The 23,446-nt window shown below is 39.0% G+C and overlaps 1 protein-coding gene across 3 annotated transcripts in view; it reads right to left on the minus strand.

The window, feature by feature from the left end:
• Nucleotides 1-2,524: 2,524 nt before the first annotated feature.
• MAP2K4 (mitogen-activated protein kinase kinase 4) overlaps nucleotides 2,525-23,446 on the minus strand; it is a 128,519-nt gene continuing 107,597 nt past the window's right edge. For 2 of the 3 annotated variants that reach the window (XM_087440413.1, XM_087440412.1), the window contains 4 exons: nucleotides 17,694-17,771; nucleotides 14,369-14,517; nucleotides 6,322-6,367; nucleotides 2,525-5,092 (listed from right to left, as the gene is read on the minus strand). In XM_087440413.1, coding sequence (XP_087296539.1) covers nucleotides 4,979-5,092; nucleotides 6,322-6,367; nucleotides 14,369-14,517; nucleotides 17,694-17,771 — 387 coding nt within the window. In that variant the 3' untranslated portion in view covers nucleotides 2,525-4,978. Of the gene's footprint in view, nucleotides 5,093-6,321; nucleotides 6,368-14,368; nucleotides 14,518-15,885; nucleotides 16,123-17,693; nucleotides 17,772-23,446 lie in introns of those variants that run through there. The other variant, XM_087440414.1, reaches the window with a different exon arrangement.

Below are 23,446 nucleotides of genomic sequence, written 5' to 3' on the forward strand. Positions count from 1 at the left end.
TTCATGAGAAGACTCAACAAAGCATTAGGAGAACTGATGCTCCGACTGATACTTGACTCTATCAATGCATTACCTTAAGCAAATTACCTAATTATTTAAGACTGGTACCCTGTGGGTAGGACTGAAGCAGCAATACTCTACCTATCTCAGAGTTGTGTTCACATTAAATCTGTATATAAGCTTTATGAAAAACTAGAAGCCCTATTTTATCACAGTTGTTCAGCAAAACATACATGTAGATAGAAATTTCAAATGCAGATAGAAACTTGATTATACATTATGATTACTCAATTGTGACTTTACGCTACATAGGCTGACAATTTTAAATAGCAGAATCACATTTTACAGTTAAGAAATAAAAATACATTTTATCATAGCATCAGAAAAACACACAAAAAATGTTATTGTAGATATTGAACTACTGACCTTTATGATGATTTCAAGGTTTGAGAATTCTTGCATATTCATTTATCTGAAAGATGAGGAAGACCAAGAAATACATCACTTCAGTCTGTGGTAAATTCCCAGAAGATATACGGAAGCCGATGTTTCACATACTAAAGGTATTCCTTATACCACGTAATCTGATACAAACTTTCCATTACACATGGTTCTTACAGTGTACCTTAACAAGAGAGTCACTATTGCTGACTGGATTTTTCCTCAAACCACTTAATGAGGTTATTTAAGGGAGCCAACAAGTTCAGGACCAACAGTTTTTAGGTTCTCTCTCTCTCACATCCCAAGTAATAAGCACAGATGCCATGGATGTGACTGGTACATAGAACCCTGACCAAGAGCTGGGGACACAAACCACCTCTGGACCGGAGACAGGGCAGCTAGTGTCCTGGGGCACTTTCATGACCTGATGTGTCCTTCATGATAATGGGGACATCGAGGCCTCTATACTGAAGTCTCAGGTGTGCCAATTAAGAATTAGGACCTAGATGGGGGCTGGCCTGGTAGCATAGCGGTTAAGTTCACGCGCTCCACTTTGGCGGCCCAGGGTTCGAGGGCTTGGATCCTGAGTGCAGACCGATGTACCGCTTGTCAAGCTATGCTGCGGTGGCGTCCCAGACAGGGGAGAATGGGCACGGGTGTTAGCCCAGGGCCAATCTTCCTCAGCAAAAAGAGGATTGGTAACAGATGTTAGCTCAGGGTTAAAATGCCTCACAAAAAATAAGAACTAGGACGTAGAGCTCTGGTTAGTTGTAAGGCAACCACCTTCTATACTGCTGCCTTTATATCAACCACTAAGCCCCACGGTGGCCCCCAGAACCTCTGACTTCAACTCATTTCCACAACAAAGCAGGCCTTGGTGAGGTTCATGAACAGAATATCCCCATAGTTCACTCTTCCACTGCTCAACTCCACAACATTCTGTGATGGCAGTTTGTTAACTAATGCAATGTCTTATGGTAAGTGTGACAGCCTTGGATTTAGATCTCAGCTATCCTCCCTACTGTTATCAGAATCAGACTTCACTTCTCTAAGCCTTGTTTTTCTCTTGTTATTTAAAAGGGGACACTACAACCTGACCTTGGAAGGCTACCGTCAGGATCAATTACGGGAAGTATCTATGAACCTATGAAGCATGGAGCGCAGTCTACCTCTCACGCAGGACACTGTCTTGCACATAGTGGGTGCTCAGCTGGGATCTGGAAACTCCACAAAGCATCCTTCCCTGTAGCAGCCAAGTCCTAGCTGAACAGGCCAGGATCCCTACAGCCACACCCTCCTCCCCTGGAGAACGTTTGATACTTACCACATCCGGTTCTGTAATGGCATCTCCTGCATCTCAGATCAGCTGAGAAGCAGGCACAGGAAAAGGGTCAAGTACTGAATTAGTATATGATCAATGAGTCAGGATTTGATTAATGACCATTAGGTTGGTAGTGTAACAGATAAATTTAGTGCTGGAGCTTCTTCTTCTCTCCAATAGTTTCCAGGCTTCCACGGCTTTTTGCTCACCTCCACTGTCCTCCCATCCATACACCTCCCAGGCCTGACCTCCGCAGGTCTTTGACCCACAAATCTCCTCCCTACCACTCTCTCTCAGGCAGCAGTGAGTGACTGCAATCTGAACCGACACCTAATGCTCGGCCAGCAGCCATAGCACAGGAGCAGAAAGCCTGGCTGGCAACCCTGCGTCAGGCCACAGCAGACTGGGTTCTCACAAGTTGTATCTCTCCATCATGACACAGGCTGAAGAACAGCACCCCCTTCCTTGAGCAATAAGAAAGCCGGGGCAGATCAGGGCAACCAATGAAGAAACAAACTCAAAAGAGACTCTGCATCATGCCTGCTCCAACAGAAAGCAAAGCTAATGCTTCACAGATACATCATGGTTTCCAGAATAAGCAAAGAGATATAGCAACCACAAGAAGGAAGGACAAAAAGAAAGAAGTCATCAACACTTCTGGAAGAAGAGAATTTTTCCCAGCGTGAAATGCACAGATAATTTAATGGAATTTACTTGATTTTCCCCTCTCAGGGTCTGACTTCAGAAAATCAACTTACAAAGTCATCATCACATCCTAGATTTATTACAACTGACCTGCAGGCAAAAGGATATAACTATTACATAAACACTTCGATTCCATGTATATATCTTAAATAGAGGAGGAATTCAAACAAGAATACAGGATAAAATATTCCAAAGCTCCAAGAAGCAGTTATGTTACTGAGCTCCATTTTTACAGACAAATAAGGCAATATCCCTGCACATTAGCTTTTTGATAATTTTTATACATTTTTCTATGGTACAAGAGAAAAATAACCAGAGCTCACAATGTACAGTTCTTACACTATTTTCACAGTTTGTGAACACTATACACCCTTTTGTTTTAATAAAGATACATTGTAATAAACTCATTGCCCTTAAGTTTATAGTTTATAATAATCTATGATTAATACACTAAAATTGCCTTTTTATGTGGTCATCCACACAATAGAATGGTCAGATTAGCTCCTGGACAGTCAGAACTGCTTTTATCTCCATTTGTATAATGGCAAAGTGACCCTATGCTGCGCCAGACAGGAAGTTGACAGCAGAGAAACAGATTCCTCTTGAGTCCCCGGGAGCAATGGAGGATGATGGCTTGGTGTGGAAGGAAGACATAGAGCAATGCTTCCTTTCAGAACACTGGGAAGTCTAAGGTTTAGGATGCAGTGGGGGAGAAAATAGGAAGATTAGGCATGTGGACCAAAGCGATAATTCATTTTTGAATTTTGAAATTTACAGGGATGTAACTTTATACAGCACCATTCTCCCTTTATCGTAGTGTTTATGACTGTCACTCTGGGAGGAGACACAGCAAGACCTGCCACCATTTAGTTCTGTAACGGCATCATCTGCATCTCAGACCACCACTGTTTTGTATTCCAGTGTGCTCGAACCGTTGACAGTGCTGCTTAACTGTCACACAAAGCCTAGTGCTCAGTGCCTGCGACCAGAGCGAAACCTAAGGAGAACCTGGCTAACGGGTCAGTGAGGAGGCACAGCAAAAGATGGCAGATTTAAATGGCCTCTTCTAACTGTGAAGGGTTTGTTGGTTTGTTTGTAGAATTCCAATTTCAAGAAATGGTGGTGACTTGCTATAGATTCTCAGAGGTGACGAGCTTATCTACAAGTCTGCCATTTCAGATCTTCATCTGGTCAAATCTGTCTAGAAAAGATGCTTCCTTATCACCTATCGCATTGGCTGGGCCCCACATTTCTCAGCCTTTTAAACATTAGAGCATATGAGAGATTTTGGGCTAAAAATCCTTGGTAAAGAACATCCCTGGTAATTATAAAGGTTTTTGATATAGGAAACAAAGGCGAAATATTGGATTAAGCAAAAGTCACATGGTGGCAATAAACCACATGGGTAGGGAAAGAGATGCAGAAACTGAAGACCTGGACCAGTGATGGCAAACAACTGAGATTTGGTCTTTTGCTGCCTACAAGAAATCTTTATCTAATCAATCAAGGCACATTGCTACCAGCTACTTCTCCCCGTTAGTGAGTTACGATGGCTAAGGTATCAGGCTTGGGACCAAGGGGAAATATATAGCTGCTACAAGTTGTTCCAGATAAGATACTAGAATTAAAAACATCTGTAAACTTTGCCCTCCGTACTTTTTCTTCTTTCAGTCCGGGTGGTTTGTGGCAGGTGGAACATCAAGTTGGCAGCACACCAAATTCTGAGAAGGAAAATTCTTAGGGTCAGCACCTTCTTTGACAAGTGGCAGACTCCTGAGTCTTCCCAACGAAGAGTAGAAGGACTGGTAAAGGAGAAAAGAACACATTCTGTCCTGTCTCAATATTTTAATGTTCACCTCTTTGAACGCAACATGGTTTTTGGTAAAGATAAATTCATTCTAATTTAACATGATATTTCAAACAGGAAATTTGGCTGAGCACATCCATCCCCACACATCGACTGTGACTGTAAAGCAACAGAATATCAAATCAGTAAATCTATTGCACTTGGTGAAGAAAGTAAATTCCTCCTTTGTCTCCCCGCTCCGGAAGGCAATGTGTCTCGTTGGCTGTGCAAGCTCTTCTCACTCAAGCCCAAGTCTCTATGTTCAGACATAGCACATCCATCACCACATACTTCCAGGATTTGGAAGTCTCACAAAACACCATTCCAGTAGCTGCGTCTCCAGGTTTCGAGTCTAGAAATGAATTTAAGATGTGATCTAATCACGGTCAACGAATTGATCGTACTGACTTCCACATTTCATGAATATGTTCATCACGAAAGAGCAGGATGAGGTCTCTCTGACCAGCACTAACACTGTGTGATCAATTGGTATTACAGGGATGCACGCTCTAGGTGACAGATATACAGACAGGATGGAAACAAACACCAATCTTATTGCACATGGTGTCTGGGCGAGCAATAAAAACACTGTGATACGGGATGAAAATTCTTTACGTCTTGCTTCCTCTCAGCCCTTTTTCCTAGAGTCTGACGTAGCAGCGATATCAATCGACATACATGGGAGAGCTGGGAGTAGCTGGCATTTGATCCAGGATTTTACAAACGTAGCATGCGACCTCTACGGTACGTTCTTCATACATCAAAATAAAGGGATGTTTCTGCAAGAAAATTGAAAAAAGAAAAGAAAAAATATCAAAATTCATATCAGAGCCCAGACTGAACTTTTCCCAACTTTGATACAGCACAGAACCAAAGTCTCCAACCACCTACGGCTGTAAAATATTGTAGCACAAACTCAGACAGGCAAGCACAGCCTGTATTTCATGCAGATAGGTTAGAGGGTCTGGGCGTGCCCAGATAAGATGCACGGCGTTATGACTGGGAGGAGCCACCCTGACCGTGAGGTCTGGAAACTTATCTGTGTACCAGGGAGTATTTGTCGAGGCACAGAGTAGAGTTGTTCCTGAGCACAAAACAGAGCTGGAGCCTCTGCCACCCCCTGAGAGCCAGGAAGAACCACATGAACACCGGCTACTCTTCCTCTTGGGACAAGCATAAACTCCAAGTCCCCGTGTCTCTCCGTAGGGCAGAAGGATCTTACAAAAAGGTTTCAGTTTCAATCCTTCTGACTCCCACTCCAAAAGAGGCTCAACAGAAACTGATCCTATGAGCTTCTCCAAAGCCTGCAGCCCCATACCTGCCTCACAAACCCACCTTTTCATATTCCATCTCCATCAATACTTTTCTTTCATAGCTTCTCTAAGTACGTTGACTGAATATCTTTAGTCATTGCTGGGGTTGACCATAAGTTTGACCTAACATCCTAGAGAGCTAGAAGCTAAGTGTGACAAACAAGTAGGTCGTTTCTTAAAATATTCCCACATTATTAGATCATAGCACTTTCTTCACTGCCAAGACCAGGGGCACATCACTCTTCCATTACTCTACACTGCTTAAAACGCCCAAATTCCACGGAATGGGTGAGAACTTTCAAAGAAACAAGAATTGGCCTTATGATGTAAATTTGCGTGAAAGCTTCTAATAAAGGCAGAGTAAGCACAATACATTCTTACAGATGCCTTATCATACATAGGCCATGCAGTGGAAAACGGTTCCTTAAAGTGAATGTTAAAAGTCTTCAGGGTAATTTTTATAACATGTCAAGGCCAAAATTTTTCATGAGAATCTAGCCAGTAAATTAGTCGGAAAATTCTGACTAAAAATGTTCTCTTTCCAAATATCTTTGTTTAAAAACATTACAAAAAATACTCAATAAGGTCAAGCTGTTTGTCCATGACAGAGTGGCCCACTGCATGCTTAGTGAACCAGCATGCTAAGAGGATCTGGGGTGAGGAAATACCTAAAATTCTCCAAATCTCATACTCACCAGAAGTTCTTTATACTTTGGCCTTTTGGATTCATCCTTCGTAAGGCTAAAATAACATAAAAATAACATTATTAAAACGGAGACACATTTATCCAAGTATTTTTATTTCCACAAACAAAATATTACAAAGAATCAAGTAGTTTTTTCCTTCAGATACTAAAGTAACAAAGCAAGCAGACAACCCGCCAAACATAAAAAAAATTAGAAATAAGTTAATTGTTGAAAACTGCATAAATTGTGGCATAGCTACACAGTAGAATACTACGTAGTTAGATACGTGAATGTCTGTATAAGTATAAAACTGTATGTGTCTGTGTTTCTGAATATATATGCACATATTTATAGATACCACCTAAGAGAAACCAGGTGGTTTCTATTAGAATTCCAATAATTCTCAGTAATATATATGAATTTTATCAATTTATCCTTCGATTTAAAAAATTTTTACACTCTGTATCTCAATCCTATGTTCTTTGGGCCAAAAGCTGACAACAGTACAACTTCACTAAGGACTGTATCAGGATATTAAAAGCATATCCTCTGCTGGTATTTTCCCCTTGAATTCTACCTTGTCTAATCAATGTAACCAGGAGTATTTTCATTTTGTTTGTACTTACCTGATCATCTTGGACCACATCGTAATCACCACTCTCCTCCAACCTCAATTAAATTTACTTTTTACCATCAAAAGTTAATATTGGTAACAGTTCATTTATTTCTAAACTCAATGCTGTTTTTCACATCCCGTGCCTTTTGTAGTGGACGCTGCGCTGTGGTACACAGACGCCTTGTTTAGGAAGGAAGGACTTATCCCTCCACTGCAGGGAGGGCTGCCGGCAAACAACCTTCAGTTGTCGGCTCTCAGGGATTACCTCAACTGAAGAGAGCCAACTGAGCCTTCCTGGGGGCAGCCTGTATCTAATGACTGATCCACAAAGGGATATAAAAATCCAAGACCCATACCTCAGGTCGAGTCAACCTTGGAGGACCAGCCCAGACTCATAGCTTCTTACAAGGTCAGCTGAGGCCTTTGCTGAGACTGCACTGCAGCCCACCTTCTCTTTCTGCCTAATCCTACCTTCCTTCTCTGGTTGTTGATCTTAAGATCACTACCTACTCAACTTCCTGTACACGCATCTCTGTCAAAAGCCTGATTTCCAGGGAACCAAGCTGCAACACCCTTCTGCTAGGTCTACTTTTATTCCTGGTCAAGCATATCTTTTCAAAACAATCTATGAATGGTAAACTCTTAGTCCTTTCATTCCTGAAAAAACATCTGTATTGTCTCCTTATTTTGAATCATTGAGTGCCCAGGTATAAAACTTTAGGATGAGGTTGACAATTATTTCTGCTCAGCACTCTGGAGCTGACTCCACCGTTTTCTGGCAATTATTGTTGCTATAAAATGTTTGCTGTCAGTCTAATTAATTAATCCTTAGCAGGTACTCTATCTTCTCTTCCTGCTTTTACTTTATTATTGTTCTGCAATTTTGCTTCAGTGCATTTGGGTAAAAATTTACCTTTGTTTATCCTACATGATACAGAGACTTTAATTTCAATGAGAACTTATCCTAGATCAATTTTCAAATGTTTTTACTAGTATCTCCTTAAATACTGCTTCTCCACTTTCAGAGTTGTCTTCTGTTATTTCCATTATATACAGCTTAGAACTACTCATTCTGTTCTCCCTAATTCTTATCTGCTCTTTCAGATATTTTAATCTGTGTCACGCTGGGGAAATCCCTCAGGTCTATCTTCCAGTTTCCCAATTCAGGCTTTAATTGTTTCCGGTCTAGAGTACATCAAATCTGTTGTGTCTTTTGTGTCAATAGCTATGTTTTTTTCATTTCCAAGACTTCTAATGAAAGAGTTTCCATATCCAACTGTTTGTTTCATTTGTTTTACTTCTTTCTCAGTTTTAGTGGAAATTAAACCTTTATTTCCTTGGGCGTCGTAAAAATGCTTATTTATCTTAAAGTGTATTTTAGACTACCCCATAAACTCATCTCAATTTAAAGTAAATTCATATTCTAGTTTGTTGGTTGCTTTTCTCAGCATCAGACTCCATGTATTTTGGAATTCTGGTTGGTTTGCAGACTCACTTTGAAAGACCATGCTTACATTCCATGCCAATCCATACATTTGTTCAACAAATATCTGCATGCCTACTAAGTACTATGAACTGAAGCAGGAGCTCGAGACACATCACATAGAGCAGTTTCAATACTGCTGCTTCTTTTCAGGCCCATCACTATAGAACAAGGTCCTATAAAGGATCTTTGAAGTTGCAGTCCTCTGTTGACACTAGGACTATTACAGATCCAGTCCCCTGGTTGCAAAAACAGTATCTATATCCTTGCCATTCTGTAGTCCTGCAGCTTGCTGTTGCCCAGGCAGTGCTGACATCAGTATTTCTTCAGCCATCAGATCCTGACTTCTACGCAGTGGGTCCTATCCTGGACCCACAACAGAGCAGTTGCAGAACTTTGGTCCTACAGGAAGTAATGTCCCAGCTGCCACTGCTGCTTCTGGACCTGGATATAGCCAGCCCATGGCTTCAGACCTCCACAGCATTTATACATATATCCGTTGTGCTCTTCTTCCACACAAGATGTGTACTTTCTTTGTAAAACTGCCACCCATTTTTGGTTTTCTATTTTTATATCTCATCTACTAGAGCAGAAAATTGTGTCAATGTATAAACTCACAATGCCATTTGAGTAGAAATCGTTAACCAAATTATTATTACCTTCTGTTTCAGAATTACTGCTGCCATTGGTATGGCTATCAATAATCACATTAACCTCAATTAAGCCTGTGCCATCCAACAAGGCAGGCACTAGCCAAATTAATCTCAATTAAATAAAATAAAAAATTTGTTTACTTAGTCACACTAGCCACATTTCAAGTGCTAATAGCTACCACACTAGAGAGAACAGATTATAGAACATTTCCATCATCTCAAAGAGTTCCAATGGCAGAGCTTCAGATCTCCTTCCAGTTCACTAATCTCTCTTCAGTTATATCTAATCTGCTGTTTAATCCAGCTATCGAATGTTTTAATTTATGCTTTTTATTTCTATAAGTTCTATTTGGTTCTTTAAAAATTTCTGTTTCTTGCTTATATTTCCAAACTTCTTGATTTTTACCCACATTTATGAAAAATCATTTTTTTTCTATTTCTGATTATTCAAATATCTGAAGTCTTCACAGATCTATTCCCACTATCAGTTGTTTCTACTAATTCTCATTCCTTGTGTGAGTGTTGGAATTTTTTTCTGAAACAACTCATATTCCGTTTATCTTTGGGAATTCTTGGAGTCCTAGGATTTGCTTTTGCTCCTGCCCATCAACTGAGGAGTACTTCCAATCAGGGAGGGGCCTCTTACAATCCTTACCTCCCATAATTTCTGATTTCACTCAGTGTTAGAGCACTATAGACTTCTTAGTTTTATACCAACTCTGATACATTTAAAAAGATACTTTAACATGCTTCTCCAGTATTTTGGTAGTTTCACTGAAGTACTGTTCAAGATGTAATCCACCATAATAATCTGAAGTGGTCACACTCATCATTCTATAGCTCTTCTCTACTCTTCAGGTATTGTTCTGATTTTGTGTCTTTCTACACAAACACACATACATTTGTGTGTATGTGTTTTAACTGAATGCTTGTCAAGTTTTCTTTATCTTTGAAATGCTTAAAACAAAAAAAATCTTACAACATACCTAGCCGTGCCTTTTTTTTTTCCTTTTAGTTAATTTGGTCTGGTATTTTAATCTAAAGACTCAAGTTTTTCTTCAAGGAAAGAGAACTTTCATTTTAATTCTTTCTCTGTCTACTATCAGTTAAATAGAATCTCCTGGATTTTTCCTCCATGTCTCTTATCATTTGCCTCATAATCATCTTTTTGTCTCTTTCTTCTGGAAGATTAACTCAAGGGTATTATATGACCTACTTCATACATTTGGTTAACCTGTAATATCCAATATGCCGTCTACCCCCATTTTCTCCCATTCAATTCAGAAATTACACTTACTATTTGAAAACCTTTCCTGAATTCGAATTATTCCATTCTTACAATTTTTCTCTGACTTTTTCAGTGGTAACTTGACAAGGGAGTATTTGTTAAATTTCTCACCCTGATACAATTCTCTGAACCACTGACTGTTTTCATGTGCCAGTGATCTTTCTTTCTTTATTCATCCCTAAAGAGCATCCATGTTTATCAAATATCACAGGATGATCTTGGTGACAGAGCTAGGTGACTGCGAGAAACAGTGGAGAGCCATCACTAGAGCGTCACCACCTTGCCAAGGAATCTGTTTTCTGGGTTTGTTGTAACAACTCCCAGCGTGCTATCCATCCTCTAACCAACCAAGAGTCCTCAGTAGAAGTGATCTCAGCAAAGCTTGAGCTTTTTTTTTTTTTTTGGTGAGGAGGACTGGCTCTGAGCTAACATCCATTGCCAATCCTCCTCCTTTTTTTTTTTCCTGCTGAGGAAGATTAGCTCTGAGCTAACCTCCGTGCCCATCTTCCTCTACTTTAAATGGGACACCGCCACAGCATGGCTTGAGGAGCGGTGCGTAGGTCCGCGCCCAGGATCCGAACCCTTGAACCCCGAGCCACGAAGCGGAGCAGTCGAGCCTAACCACTACTGGGCCACGCCCCTTGAGCTTTTCTTAATAGGTCCTTCCTGCCAAGTATAAAGCAGGAGTAAATACTGCCACGGAGTCCCAGCCATGTGTGGGATCTAGTATATAAAGCATTTCCTCAAGACACTTTTAGGATCAAGATTTGCTTCCTGATTGTCTGTCCCACAAGTTGCCTTCTATTGCAGGTCCTGCTGTTCCAAGCTAAGGATTTCCACTGCAGGTCTTATATCCTCCTTCTGTATATAACAAACTGGAGATTAGTCAATCTATCCCTGATTTCAGTCTCATCTACACAATTTCACAAAAACTCCTTAAGGATAGTACCTTTTGCTCTCTTCTAGAATAAAGATTTTTTTGCGTTTTAAAAAATTCCATTGATGATTTTTAGCAGGAAGTTAAAGCAGGGAGGAATTTAAAATGTGAGCTGAGATCATCATTTTGATCCATAAGTCTTTATCTCTTTTTTATTCCTTAAGCAAACTTTTAATTGAAGTATACATACAAAAAAGAAGTCCTAAGTGTAGAAGAGTAACAATATTCCGACTTCTTTTATTAATTCTGTCTATTAAATTTCATATAAATAATTTTTTATGTCCTTCTTTCACTCAACATCGTTTGTGAGATTTACTCATGTTGTTGAGTGTAGCAATAGTTTATTCTTCGATGCTATTTCCATACCATTGTATAAATGCTATAATTTATTATTCATTCTACTGTTGATAGATGTTTTTTCTAACTATAAATTACTATGAATATGCTGTTAACATTCTCACACGTTTTTTAGTGTATTTATGTCTGTACCTTTTTTCTTGGGTGTGTAATTAGGACTTGAGTTGCTGGATCATAACACAGGCATCAGCCATATTAGATCAGCTATCTAAGACACTGCCACAGTTTTCCAAAGACACTGCATTACTTGACACTCCTACAAGTCATGTCTGAGACTTCCTCAGATCCTCCTGGTCCTGTCAGTCTTACATTGCAGTCATTCTAGTGATTGCAATGGTATTTCATTGTCGTTTTGATTTGCATTTCCCGGATGACTAATAATGCTGAATGAACACCCTTTTGTATGTTTACTGACCACTTGAATATCATCTTTTGAAATGCCTTTTCAAGTATTTTGCCATTTTTGGTTGTCATTTTCATATCTGTAAGTGTTTTGAACTTATTAAATACTCTTTACGTATTCTGGATAAAAGTCTTTTAGCAAATATCTATAAGGCAAATCCACTGCGTAGGTTGGCATTTCAACCAGCACTGTCTTTTAATCAATAGAAGTTCTTAATTTTAATGAAATCCAATTTTATCAGTCTTTTCTTTTATGCTTAGTTGCCTTCTGTGTGCTGTTTGAGAAAAGTTTATCTATCCAAAGGCTATGAGAATATTCTCCCATGTTATCTTCTATATGCTTTTAATATACACAACTGAAGAAACTCAGTATGGCAGAAAAACAGTTCAAGGGGACCACTGAGAAATGTGGCCATACCAATAAACCAGGTCCGGATCATAATGGATTTTGAAAGCCATGTTAATTTAGACTTTATTTTAAGGGCAAGGGGAAGCCTCTAGACCAGTGCTTCTCAATCGTTTTTTTATTATTGCCCTTCCCTCCTGTGAAATTTAAATACTGTAGATCTGTTTATATGCTGTAGCAGCCCTTTGGAGGCCTTTTACAAACCATTATATTATTTTTTGTCTCTCCAAAACAAATTTTTGCCCTGTTGGGGGTGATATCACTCCATTAAGAATGCATGCTTAGACAGTTTTAGAGAAGTAGACACTTAAAGAAGTAACATGATCAGATATGCATCATAAAAAATACAACTCTGACAAAAAGGAAAATGGTTTGAAACAAGGCAATACTGGATTGTGAGGAAACCAATTAGAAATGTGAATAATCCAGGTTAGAGATGATCGAAAATGCCCAAAGATAGTGGAGGGGAGAATGGACAAACGTGGAGAGCTGATAGGAACATCATAAAAACAAATATACTTCAACGGTAGACCATAATGATTTGGAATGAGATGGAAACATGACCCTACTCAGGGAAAACAATGGGACATTGATGTCTATTACCATTATCTATGGGAGAGACCTGGCACAGAAATAAAAAAATATACAAGCACTAAACGTTTATAAAACAAAACCAATAAAGAGATCAAGGAATTAAGAAGAAAGCAAACTCACTGAAGGGTTTACAGGTGATCATTTTAGACATTATGCTCTATGACTCACAGATTCTTTTAACCAAATATTTCATTAAAATGTAATATATAAAATGGTCACATTTATGTAATTATATAAACTGTATACATGTGTGCAAATTGGTATAAAGAGATTGTTTTTAAAAAGGAAGAAGCAGTTATCCTACAGCCTTCTTCTGTCTAGAAAATCTTGAGGTATTCCTCTCCCTTCTGAAAACCAACACAAAAGTAGAATGTGGTTAGAGAAGATGAAAGGGAGTTGAAAACTAGAGTGAAACAAATGTTTTCTAATTATTAGAAAAGAGGGCAATGCTAGACCATGAAATATAAATCCTACAGAAAGTATGGAGAGAAACAGCATTCAAGGCAACAAAAAAATTATGTGGACAAGAAAAGTGTTTTAAAGAATGAAAAGAAGATAAAGTAAATGCTCTGGCTTTTTGCTCATAAACACATCTCATTTTTAAATCATGTTAGAAAAACAGAATAATTATCAAAAATATTCAAATAACAAAAAAAAGTTTTATTTAAATAGAGTGAAACAGTAGAAAGCATGACTGTATTATTGCCGTATCTGCATATATTTATTCCTATGCACTACACACACGTAAACATACATACACACACAACTGTTTAAAAGGTGCACAAACAACATGATCAGGTGTGGGGTTCACACTTTCTTTGGAATAGGTTTCAGAGAGCCAACACATAGCTCTACCAATTGAGCTCTGGGCCTGACTCTACTACACACACCCAACTATGTTATATGTATGTCAGAGCCGAGATCCACCCTGGAAAGTCTGATCTGGTAGGGTCTTGACTTAGTAAAAGCTTCCAAGTGATTCTGGCACAATTTCATTGTGAGAACCATATCAGAATAAGATGATCAGTCTCACCTAGGCTGTATCTCTTGTACAAGGTATTAGAAATCTGAAGGCAGCAGCTTCTCCACCACCCACATCTATTTTTCATCAGTACCTGAGTAGTAGAATAAGAGAGTGATACTTCTCCAGGCTAGCTGGAACCTTCCATGTAGCACAGTGATCCAGTGTCCCAGCTTACAAGGCAGGGTGATAAGAAGGTGGCTCCCCTTCCCTGGTGCAAAGTACCGATGTTGCTAAGATTAAGTAAACCTCAGCGTTCTCAGGGCGTGTTTTCGAGTATTCATAAATCACGTACTCACCACAAGTTGACAAAGTTGATGAAACTTGGGGAGAATTCCCTTTCCTCAGAATTACTCAGCTGTGGAGGATCTCCTTTTACGACTTGTGTTAGTTGATCAAATACACTATTCCACTTTGGATAAGGAAATCGGCCTGTGGCCAACTCGTACTAAAGAGAACACAGAGGAAAAAGCAAAACACACTAGGCATTATTTACTACTCCTCACTGGAATGGCCACCTTGAAAATCTAACCTCCAAAGCTCTTGCAAAAGCCTTGAATCAAACCCAGATCAGGCTGAGGTGGAATCTTCAGAGTTATTAAGGCTAGGTGTAGGTGATATTTAGAAATCAATATAGAGAATGCTGTATCAATCAAATTCAAGGACTTGGACTAAAGGGAAACACCAAATTTAAACCCTGACAATGGTCCCACAGTGCATGCTCCAGGGCAGCCTGTGGTTCTGAATCCTTTGTAACAGAGATTCTGGAAGGCTGGTTTTAGAACTTTTTTAGCACAAAGTTTGCACAATTTGTAGTCATCTGAACAGAACGTCATGGCCCAGAACAGCGGTCAAATTCTTTCGTAAGGTAAAAGAACATTCAACAAACAAAAGCCCAATCTGAGCTGAAAGGAAACAATTTGCAAGTCCTAATCTACAGCTATTCTGTAATTACTACAGTTTCAACCACAACCAGATATTCCTATTACTGAAGAAATCAAGTCAGGATCAAACCCCCACCCTGAATCCCAATAACAATGCTCAGGACAATATTTCTAAACCATACTAAACCAGATCTGAAGAGTCTTATGGATGTATGTCCCAATCTGTCAAGGGTCAAAAATATTTGTGAATAGTATTCTCATCTTTTCCTCACTCTGTTCTGAGAAGAATGAAAACCGGGAAATTGTGCTTTTTCCAAGAAATAGGTCTAAACCTGCAGCATGGCCTAAATGAATCCCATTTTATGTGCATTGACAGGTGATTGATATATGAGGATGAGACGTCAAACTTATTAGAGAGGAAGATGGCATATATGAGAGAGAGAGCACTATCTGAGAACACTGTTTTGGAGTTTCTTCAGCTTAGATTTGATCTTCTCGATCTGGTCAGATATTAAATTACTAGCTTATACAATGAAAGGAAAGCTATCAAGCAAACACAAAGCCATCTTCAAATAGAAAGCTAGTAGGGGAAGGCCTTCTTCCCCAAAAGATGCCTCCTTCAGCTCACTGCTGTCTCCAATTACACACACATGCCTGTGAAAAAGCAGGCAGGCATGCATGCACACACTCGCAGAAATTCATTCTTTTGGCTGTAGTTTCTTTTGGATAAAAATACAAATGCTTTGCAAGAAGTAAACTTTATTGGTTATTCACAGCATTAGGAATAACTTCATTCGATTCATTCTTGAGAGCAGGTTTTAATAAGAGAAGGAACATTCAGATGCACATCATAAGTGAAGGACTTAGGATCTTAGAAATTAATTTCTCATATTTCTTATAATTTTGATAAGATTATCCATATGAAAAATAAACTATGAAGCAACTGTGAGTACTGAATTTGCTTTTATTTTTTTTGCTGAGGAAGATTTGCCTTGAGCGAACAGCCTTGAGCGAACATCCATTGCCAATCCTCCTCTTTTTTTTGCTTGAGGAAGAATAGCCATGAGCTAACATCTGTGCCAGTCTTCCTCTACTTTGTATGTGGGTCGCTGCCACAACATGGCTGACGAGTGGTGTAGGTAGGTCCATGTCCAGGATCTGAACCCGGGCTGCAGAAGTGGAACGCACGGAACTTAACCACTAGGCCCCTTGAATTTGCTTTTAAACAAAGTTTAGCCACATGTACTAAAGGAACTTGCTGAAAAATTTCTATGTTAAAACCTTTCACAGAACAAAATTTTGTTTTCATACTGAAGTAAATACTTGCTTTTTAAACATAGCTGGTTTGGTCATAGGTAGGTATTTCTGAATCATGAATATCCCTTACACACAAACAGTTGCCTCAGCTGGAAGCTACAGATCTTGCTGTAGTCTCTGGGACAGTCACCAGACCTAAAAAGATGCCCAAGTTCCATGTTCTCTCCTGAATATGGAGAAGGCATTCCTTCTCCTTTAGTCAGTTGGCTTCAAAATGAGAAAAGACACCAGGAGGTATCTCCCATATTTGGTCACAAGGGAAACTCGAAGAAGTCCTCTACAGAGGTGAGCTATTAGTCTCGCACTCTCTTATAGAGAGAATTCATTAGGCTTGTCAACATCACTCACCAAGAATAACTAAAAAGGGTATGTGATTCTGATCTACAGGAAGAGGATCCTGGGACCATATAACGCCAATGAACAAATGGAGATTATTTAATAAGCTACAAGAAAGTTCGTTGCTCTGAATCTGTGTTATCTCTGGGCCATGTGGTTTTACTGAAGAGGGGAGGAAAACCGAAGGAAAAGTTTTGCGTTGCCTGCCGAACAGAACACAGCCCCATCTAGTGATGGGAAATTACGTCAAATGTTGAAGAAGCTGTAGAGGCTGTCCAAAATCAGAAAAATGTCATTAAGCCCTGGTCAAACAGCAAGAACGAGAAAAGACATCTACAACTTCAAAACGAAATTTGGTAATAAAGAAATAAGCAATTAAAGATACTTTTTAAATAGAACCAAAATTTCAAGTCAGTCCACAGGTGAGAAAGAAGTTATTTAATTGTGCTTGTTAGTTGCAAATTAAGTAGCATTCTTACTATTCTCTCTGTGTTGTTCTAAAGTAGAACTTTCATTTCGAACAGTCACCTAGGTAGTTCCTCAACAACTGAATTACTGTCAGCTCACTCATTTTTTATTTTTCTAGTCAGTGAATAGAAGATTCCAAACAGAAACTACTTCCATGCATATAAACATGTCTACCTAATACATACACCGTGTGCTGTATTACCGGACACACTACTCTTGCTTGAGATGGAAGGGGTCTACGCGCCTTCACCGCTGCACCGGCTGCAGTGGGCTGCCTCCCTCCCTCGTCCTGCTCTTAGTGTGGCTGTTGACTTGTAGTATCTGTGGCCAAGACACCCAGCGTGACAACATTAAAGAGCTCTAGGCACGTCATAAAACCTTGAGGGAAATAATCAACTCTGGTTTGATTTAAGGTAAAAAACATATCTTTTTTCAACAACTAGATAATATAGTCCCTGTGGCTATAGCTGGGAGGGCAGGGGAAGACAAGTAAATAAAATCAACGACTACAAGAGAAAAGCAGCAGTTCTTATGAGGGGTGGAAGACTGGTTAAACTTTCTTGCATTTCTGAATTTCTTGTTACACTGCTGTTACAAGATAGAGTCAACATAAACATACCAACGTGATCCCCAAACTCCAGACATCGGAACGGACGTCGTATCCTTGTCGTGATGCACTCGGGTCTATTCTTTCGGGCTGGAACACAGGAGAAGTCAGTCATTAATTAGGCATACCCTCACGGAGCAGACAAATGGAAGCAAAGCTGGGTGAGGTAGTCAAAACGCCAGCATACTGCTAGAGGAATCCATGCCTAGTGTCAGACCTGGAGTAACAGGAAGTCATCATCATATTAAAAACAAACAAAAAAACCCAACTCAATGGCTACCCCCATAAAGGGCACACAAAGCAACTCTTCTAATTTTTCCCCCTAAGGACTTACAAGCATTTACAAAGCTGAAGCTGAGAACTGACAAAGGGAGAGAAAGGGAGAAAAACGGAAAAATGGAAAAAATAAAGAATTACAAGGCCAGATTAGTAGCAAGTGGTGGTAAACAGAAGAAAAAAAAAAAAAAAAAGACCAGGTCTTCTGATTTTACCAGTCTTTGTTTCAGTGACTAAGGCCAACCAAAATATATTTGAGATACAAAAGCAAACATGAGCTAAATTTATTATAATTATTCCACCCATTCTTCATCATAAAGCTAAATTTATCACTATGTATATCTTTAAAGATATTTGTCTCTTAGTCATTTTTAACCAAATTAAGGTACTCCCAATATCATAATATATTATCCTATCATATAAACAGCAAAAATCATTTTTAGTAATTTCTGTGAAGAGAGCACTTCATATTTCCTTGAAATAAGGGACCATTATTTACAGCGTGTCAAGGAAGGAGAAGAAAAGAGAGGGAGGCTATCAGTAGCACAGAGCTGACAATGGATCCTTAGCTAAGATGGAGAGAAATGGCTGCTGAAACAAACATCCAGAGAAGCATAATAGTTGACTGTATTATCTCTGCCTGACAGCAACAACTAGTTTGGAGACCTATGTGTTTTGTTTTGAACATGAGTAGTGTTCACACTGAAAACTACAAAATGTTGCTGAGAGATAGCAAGAAGACCTAAATAAATGGAGGTACTAAAAAACTAATGTCAAGATATCCACAGGCGAATGGATAAATAAATTGTGGTCTACCGACACAATGCAAAACTTCTCAGCAATAAAAAGAAAGAACTAATACACGCAACAGCATGGGTGTATCTTTAAAACATTATGCTGCGGGAAAGAAGGCAGACACAAACAAGTACATACTGTAAGGTTACATTTATATGTAACTCTAGGAAAGGCAAATCTAATTGATAGTGACAGAAAATAGGACCAATAATCTTTTTTAGATGATAGACATATTCTGTATCTTGATTGATGTGGTGATTACATGAGTAACTACATTTGTCAAAATTCAAATTGTACACTAAAAATGGGTACCTATCACTTGTGGTTATGGACGTAATGTCATTCTGAAACTGTTGTCTGTTTATGTCCCTGAAAGCTGGAATTTCTAACGTGTGTGTGTTAGGAAAACTTATCCAACACCCAGAAATAAATTTAAAAAAGGATTCCATTTCCTTTCAGTGTCATACTGGAGCACTGTCTAACAAGCCTACCCAAGGATTATTTAAGTATACTTTTGTTCCACTTGATACTTGGTACTCATTAGGGCTCAGACACTTAAGTTACATGATAACTTGTAGATTTTTGCCAAGTAGAGATGCAAATGACTTCTGTCCAATAATCTCAAAAGTTACTGTTTCACTGACCTGGAGATAATTAGCAGTTTTGTATTTAAATTAGCCATCTATTCCAACATTCTCTCTCTAGTGACCATAAACACTGAATTACAAAAATGCTCTTGGAGCCAGCTTCACCATCCTGCCTGTCCAGTTTTCTTATTAATGAGTTAAATACATCTTTGACACATGGTCCTTCTTTACTTGTATGTGTAATATTTTTAACATTTTGAAAGCTATCCTTTGAGAGGAGTAGAGATTTAAGATCTATGAAATTAATTAAAGACTCTGTACCCTAAATCTAAATCAGAAGTATAGGATTGAAAAACAAAAAGCTTTTAAAAAGTATAACAGGAAAATACCAACTTGGAGAATAGGACATGTAACATTAACAGCAAAAAAGTATTAGATAAAAAACAATTTTATCCAAAAAACACAGAATTTACAATAAATACACAACTCAAGTTACTTTCTATTGAAATACATAAAATAAAAAGCAAGGAATAAGGAGAAATTGGCAATCACAATGTTAACAAGTTTTGAACAAATCCTCAATTTTTTTGGATTAAAGAGATAAGAAGTGTTGAATAAATGTGATTAATAATACAAAACAAACCTTTTCCAATATTTTGTTTTTTAATTGACCATTTATCATGCTAAAAAGAATCTTAATATGTCCCAAAAGGCAGAAATGTACAGGCTAAAATGATTTGAAACCAAGTAATAAGCCAAAAGATTAAAAAGAATCAATGAAACACATGTATCAGTTAGCTATGTTGTGTAACAAATTACCCCAAAACTTAAACAACAAACATTTATTATCTCAAGGTTTCTGTGAGTCAGGATTCAGGGCACATTTCCCATGGGTGGTTCTGACTCAGAGTCTCTCATGAGATTGCAATCAAGGTGTCAGCTGGGGCTGTAGTCTTTACTGGGGCTGGAAGGTTTGTCACCAAGCTCACTCACACAGTCACTGCCAGGAAGCCTCCGCTCCTCACCACAAAAGTCCCTTCCTGAGTGTCTCTACAACATGGCAACTGGCTTCCCCTAAAGTGAGCAATCCAAGAAAGAAAACAAGAAAGAAGCCACAATGCCTTTTTACGACCTACTCTCAGAAAGGACACACCATCATTTCTGCCATATGCGATTCATCAGAAGTGAGTCACTACGTTCAGTATACACTCTAGGCTGTACTTAGTCTCCACCTTTTGAGGTAAGTGTATTAAAGAAATTGTGGACAAATTTTAAAACTACCAAACACTTGGATATTAAAAAACACTCCAGGGGGCCTGGCCTGGTGGCTTAGCAGTTAAGTTCGCAAGCTCCACTTCGGTGGCCCAGGGTTTGTGGGTTCAGATCCTGGGCTCGGACTTACACACGGCTCATCAAGCCATGCTATGGCGGCGTCCCACGTGCAAAGTGGAGGAGGACTGGCACAGATGTTAGCTCAGGGACAATCTTCCTCTCAAGAAAAAAAAAATACACTCCAGTAAACAGCTCTTACACCTAACATTTAAAACAACTAAGACAACGAAAATATGTATATGTATACACATACATGTGCACACATGTGCTGATGCTAAGGAAAGAGGAAAACTTTCTACTTTCAAGGAATTATCTATCTTTCTCCAAAGATTCCTGCCCAAGATGGATTTCAACCTCAAAGAACAGAAAACTATGCCACTACAACTGTTACAAACTCTGGGGAAAATTTTTTGAGCTTGAGGAGGCCAATGATATGTTTCTGATCACCAGATGATCAATAATTTCTTACTGCATGAATAAAATAAATACAGCGGGCAATTTTCCCAATTCGATTTCTAAAAGCTAGCATAACCCATATAAAACTTTTACAATGTAAACTATAAACCAATCTCACTTAAAAATCTTTATGCAGCAATCATATATATTAACATACCAAATGTAAAAATATATTAAACATACAAACTATGAGCCACGTAGGCATTATTTCTGGAATGCCAGAATGGTTCAACCACAGGAAATATATATTACTATGATTTGTCATAACTGTGCAAAGAGCAACATTTCACCATGTCCTGAATGACGCCAAAAAGGCATTTAATAAAATGTAATAGACATTCCTGAGTCATTCTCATTCTCTCTCACACACACATATTCTCACACACAGATACACACAGACACTTAGTAAACCAAAAAAAGACATTTGCTTTTAAGTCAGAAACACAAGAATTCTACTATCAACACTGTCATTCAACACCGATCTAGAAGTTCTAGGCAAAGCAACAAAAGTAAATATGGGAAAAGTAAAATACATATATATTTATATTTACATATATGAGAAAGATCAATAAATATGAGGAAGGCCCAAGCAAAAACTATTTGCAGAATGGTACCTTGAGTACCATCTGAAACCTATTCAAAAAAGAGGCAGATCAGTACTTTGGCTGGTTAAAAAAATAAACATCTCACTCACTATAAACAGCTTTCCCATATATCAGCAACTATTAGTCAGGAAAACTATTCAAAATAGTTCAAAATAGCAACAAAAAACTGTCTTAGCACCCAAGTACACAGCAGGGAACTAAACAAAGACTGTGGACTCAAAGGGCCCACAATCTAGGAGACACATATACTAAGACAAACAGTCAGGTTAAAGGTTATGAAGCCAAACAGGGTTAAGGAGATAAGAGAGGAATGGATGGTGCTATTTCAGATGTGGAGGTCCGGGAAGGATTCCCTAAGGATGTGACATCTGCTCCGAGACCTAACTAAAGTGAAAGATTGGCGCATGAAAAACATTCACAGGGGAGAGAGTTCAAGGAACAAAGGAAAAGACCCTGAGGTAGAAACATCCTCCATACGTTTGTGGAACAGCGAGGTCAGTGTGGGGGCTGGAGCTGGGCAAACGAGGGGGAAGGTAAAATGAGAACAAGTGAGAGGGACAACTGAGGGTCAGATCATCTAGAGCCTTACAGGCCCACTACAGAGACTTTGGAAAGAGTTTAAAGCCGTGGGGTGGAATGACCTGGCAATGCTCTGAAAGGAGAACTCTGGCTGCTACGCTGACAACAGACTGCAGCAGAGCAAGGGTATGAGCAGGGAGACCAGTCTGGAGACTACAGCAATAAGGCAGGTGAGAAATGCCAGTGGCTGGACCAATGGGCAATGATGGTTTTAACAAGAGGGTGGGTTCCAGATACACCCTGAAAGTAAAGCAGAAAGGATTTGCTAACGGACAGGATGTAGAATATGGCAAGTAGAAAGAAAGGACACTCCAAAGTTTGTGTCCTGAGCAACTGGAAAGAGGGCGTGAGTATTTACTGAAATACAGAAGAAATAAGGAGGGGGAGGCAGCTCATAGATTCCGTAGGGAGCAGAGAAGTGACAGCAGATCAAGAGTTCAGTATTGAACATATCATATTTACAACTTCTATGGAATCTAGAGGGGATATAAAATAGCAAACTAGATACATGATTCTGGAGTTGACAGGTGAGGTGTGGGCAAGAAAGAAAGCATCAGCATTCATCATTTTCCTGAGCGTCTACTAAGTGACAGGAACTGCAGTTCACTGAACAAGACAGACAGGTCGTATTAACCCTAAGACTAGATGAACTCACTAAAGTAACTTCGGTAGTTAAGAGAAGAAAAGAGACTGAATACTCAGCCCTCGGGCACACCAATATGAAGAGATCAGGAAAACCAGGAGGATGTAGAGAACCAGGAGAGAGGGACTAGCCAGTAAGGTAGCCAAGAGAGTGAAACGTCTTGGAAACCAGGTAACGAAAGTGTTTCAAGAATATGGTATTTCAAATATTACAGGTAGATTAAGGAAGATTATGACTCAGAATTGACCACTGGCTTTGGCAATGTGGAAGATAATGTTCACTCCGATGGCAGCAAGTAAAATGGAGTGATGTGAGTAAAAGAATCCCTTAAAATGGGTCCAAAAAGAATAAAAGGAGAAAAAGCGGAGACATTAGGTGTAGACAAGTATTTAGAGTTGACAATAAATTTGAAAGTATTTATCAAGAAATGTGTACAGCCTTTAAGAAGGAAAAGTTAACAAGAAACATTAAGACAACTTGAATGAATGGAGA

This window comes from Ceratotherium simum, chromosome 16 (assembly GCF_057802395.1).
Source record: "Ceratotherium simum simum isolate JZ-2026a chromosome 16, ASM5780239v1, whole genome shotgun sequence".
Classification (NCBI taxonomy): domain Eukaryota; kingdom Metazoa; phylum Chordata; class Mammalia; order Perissodactyla; family Rhinocerotidae; genus Ceratotherium; species Ceratotherium simum.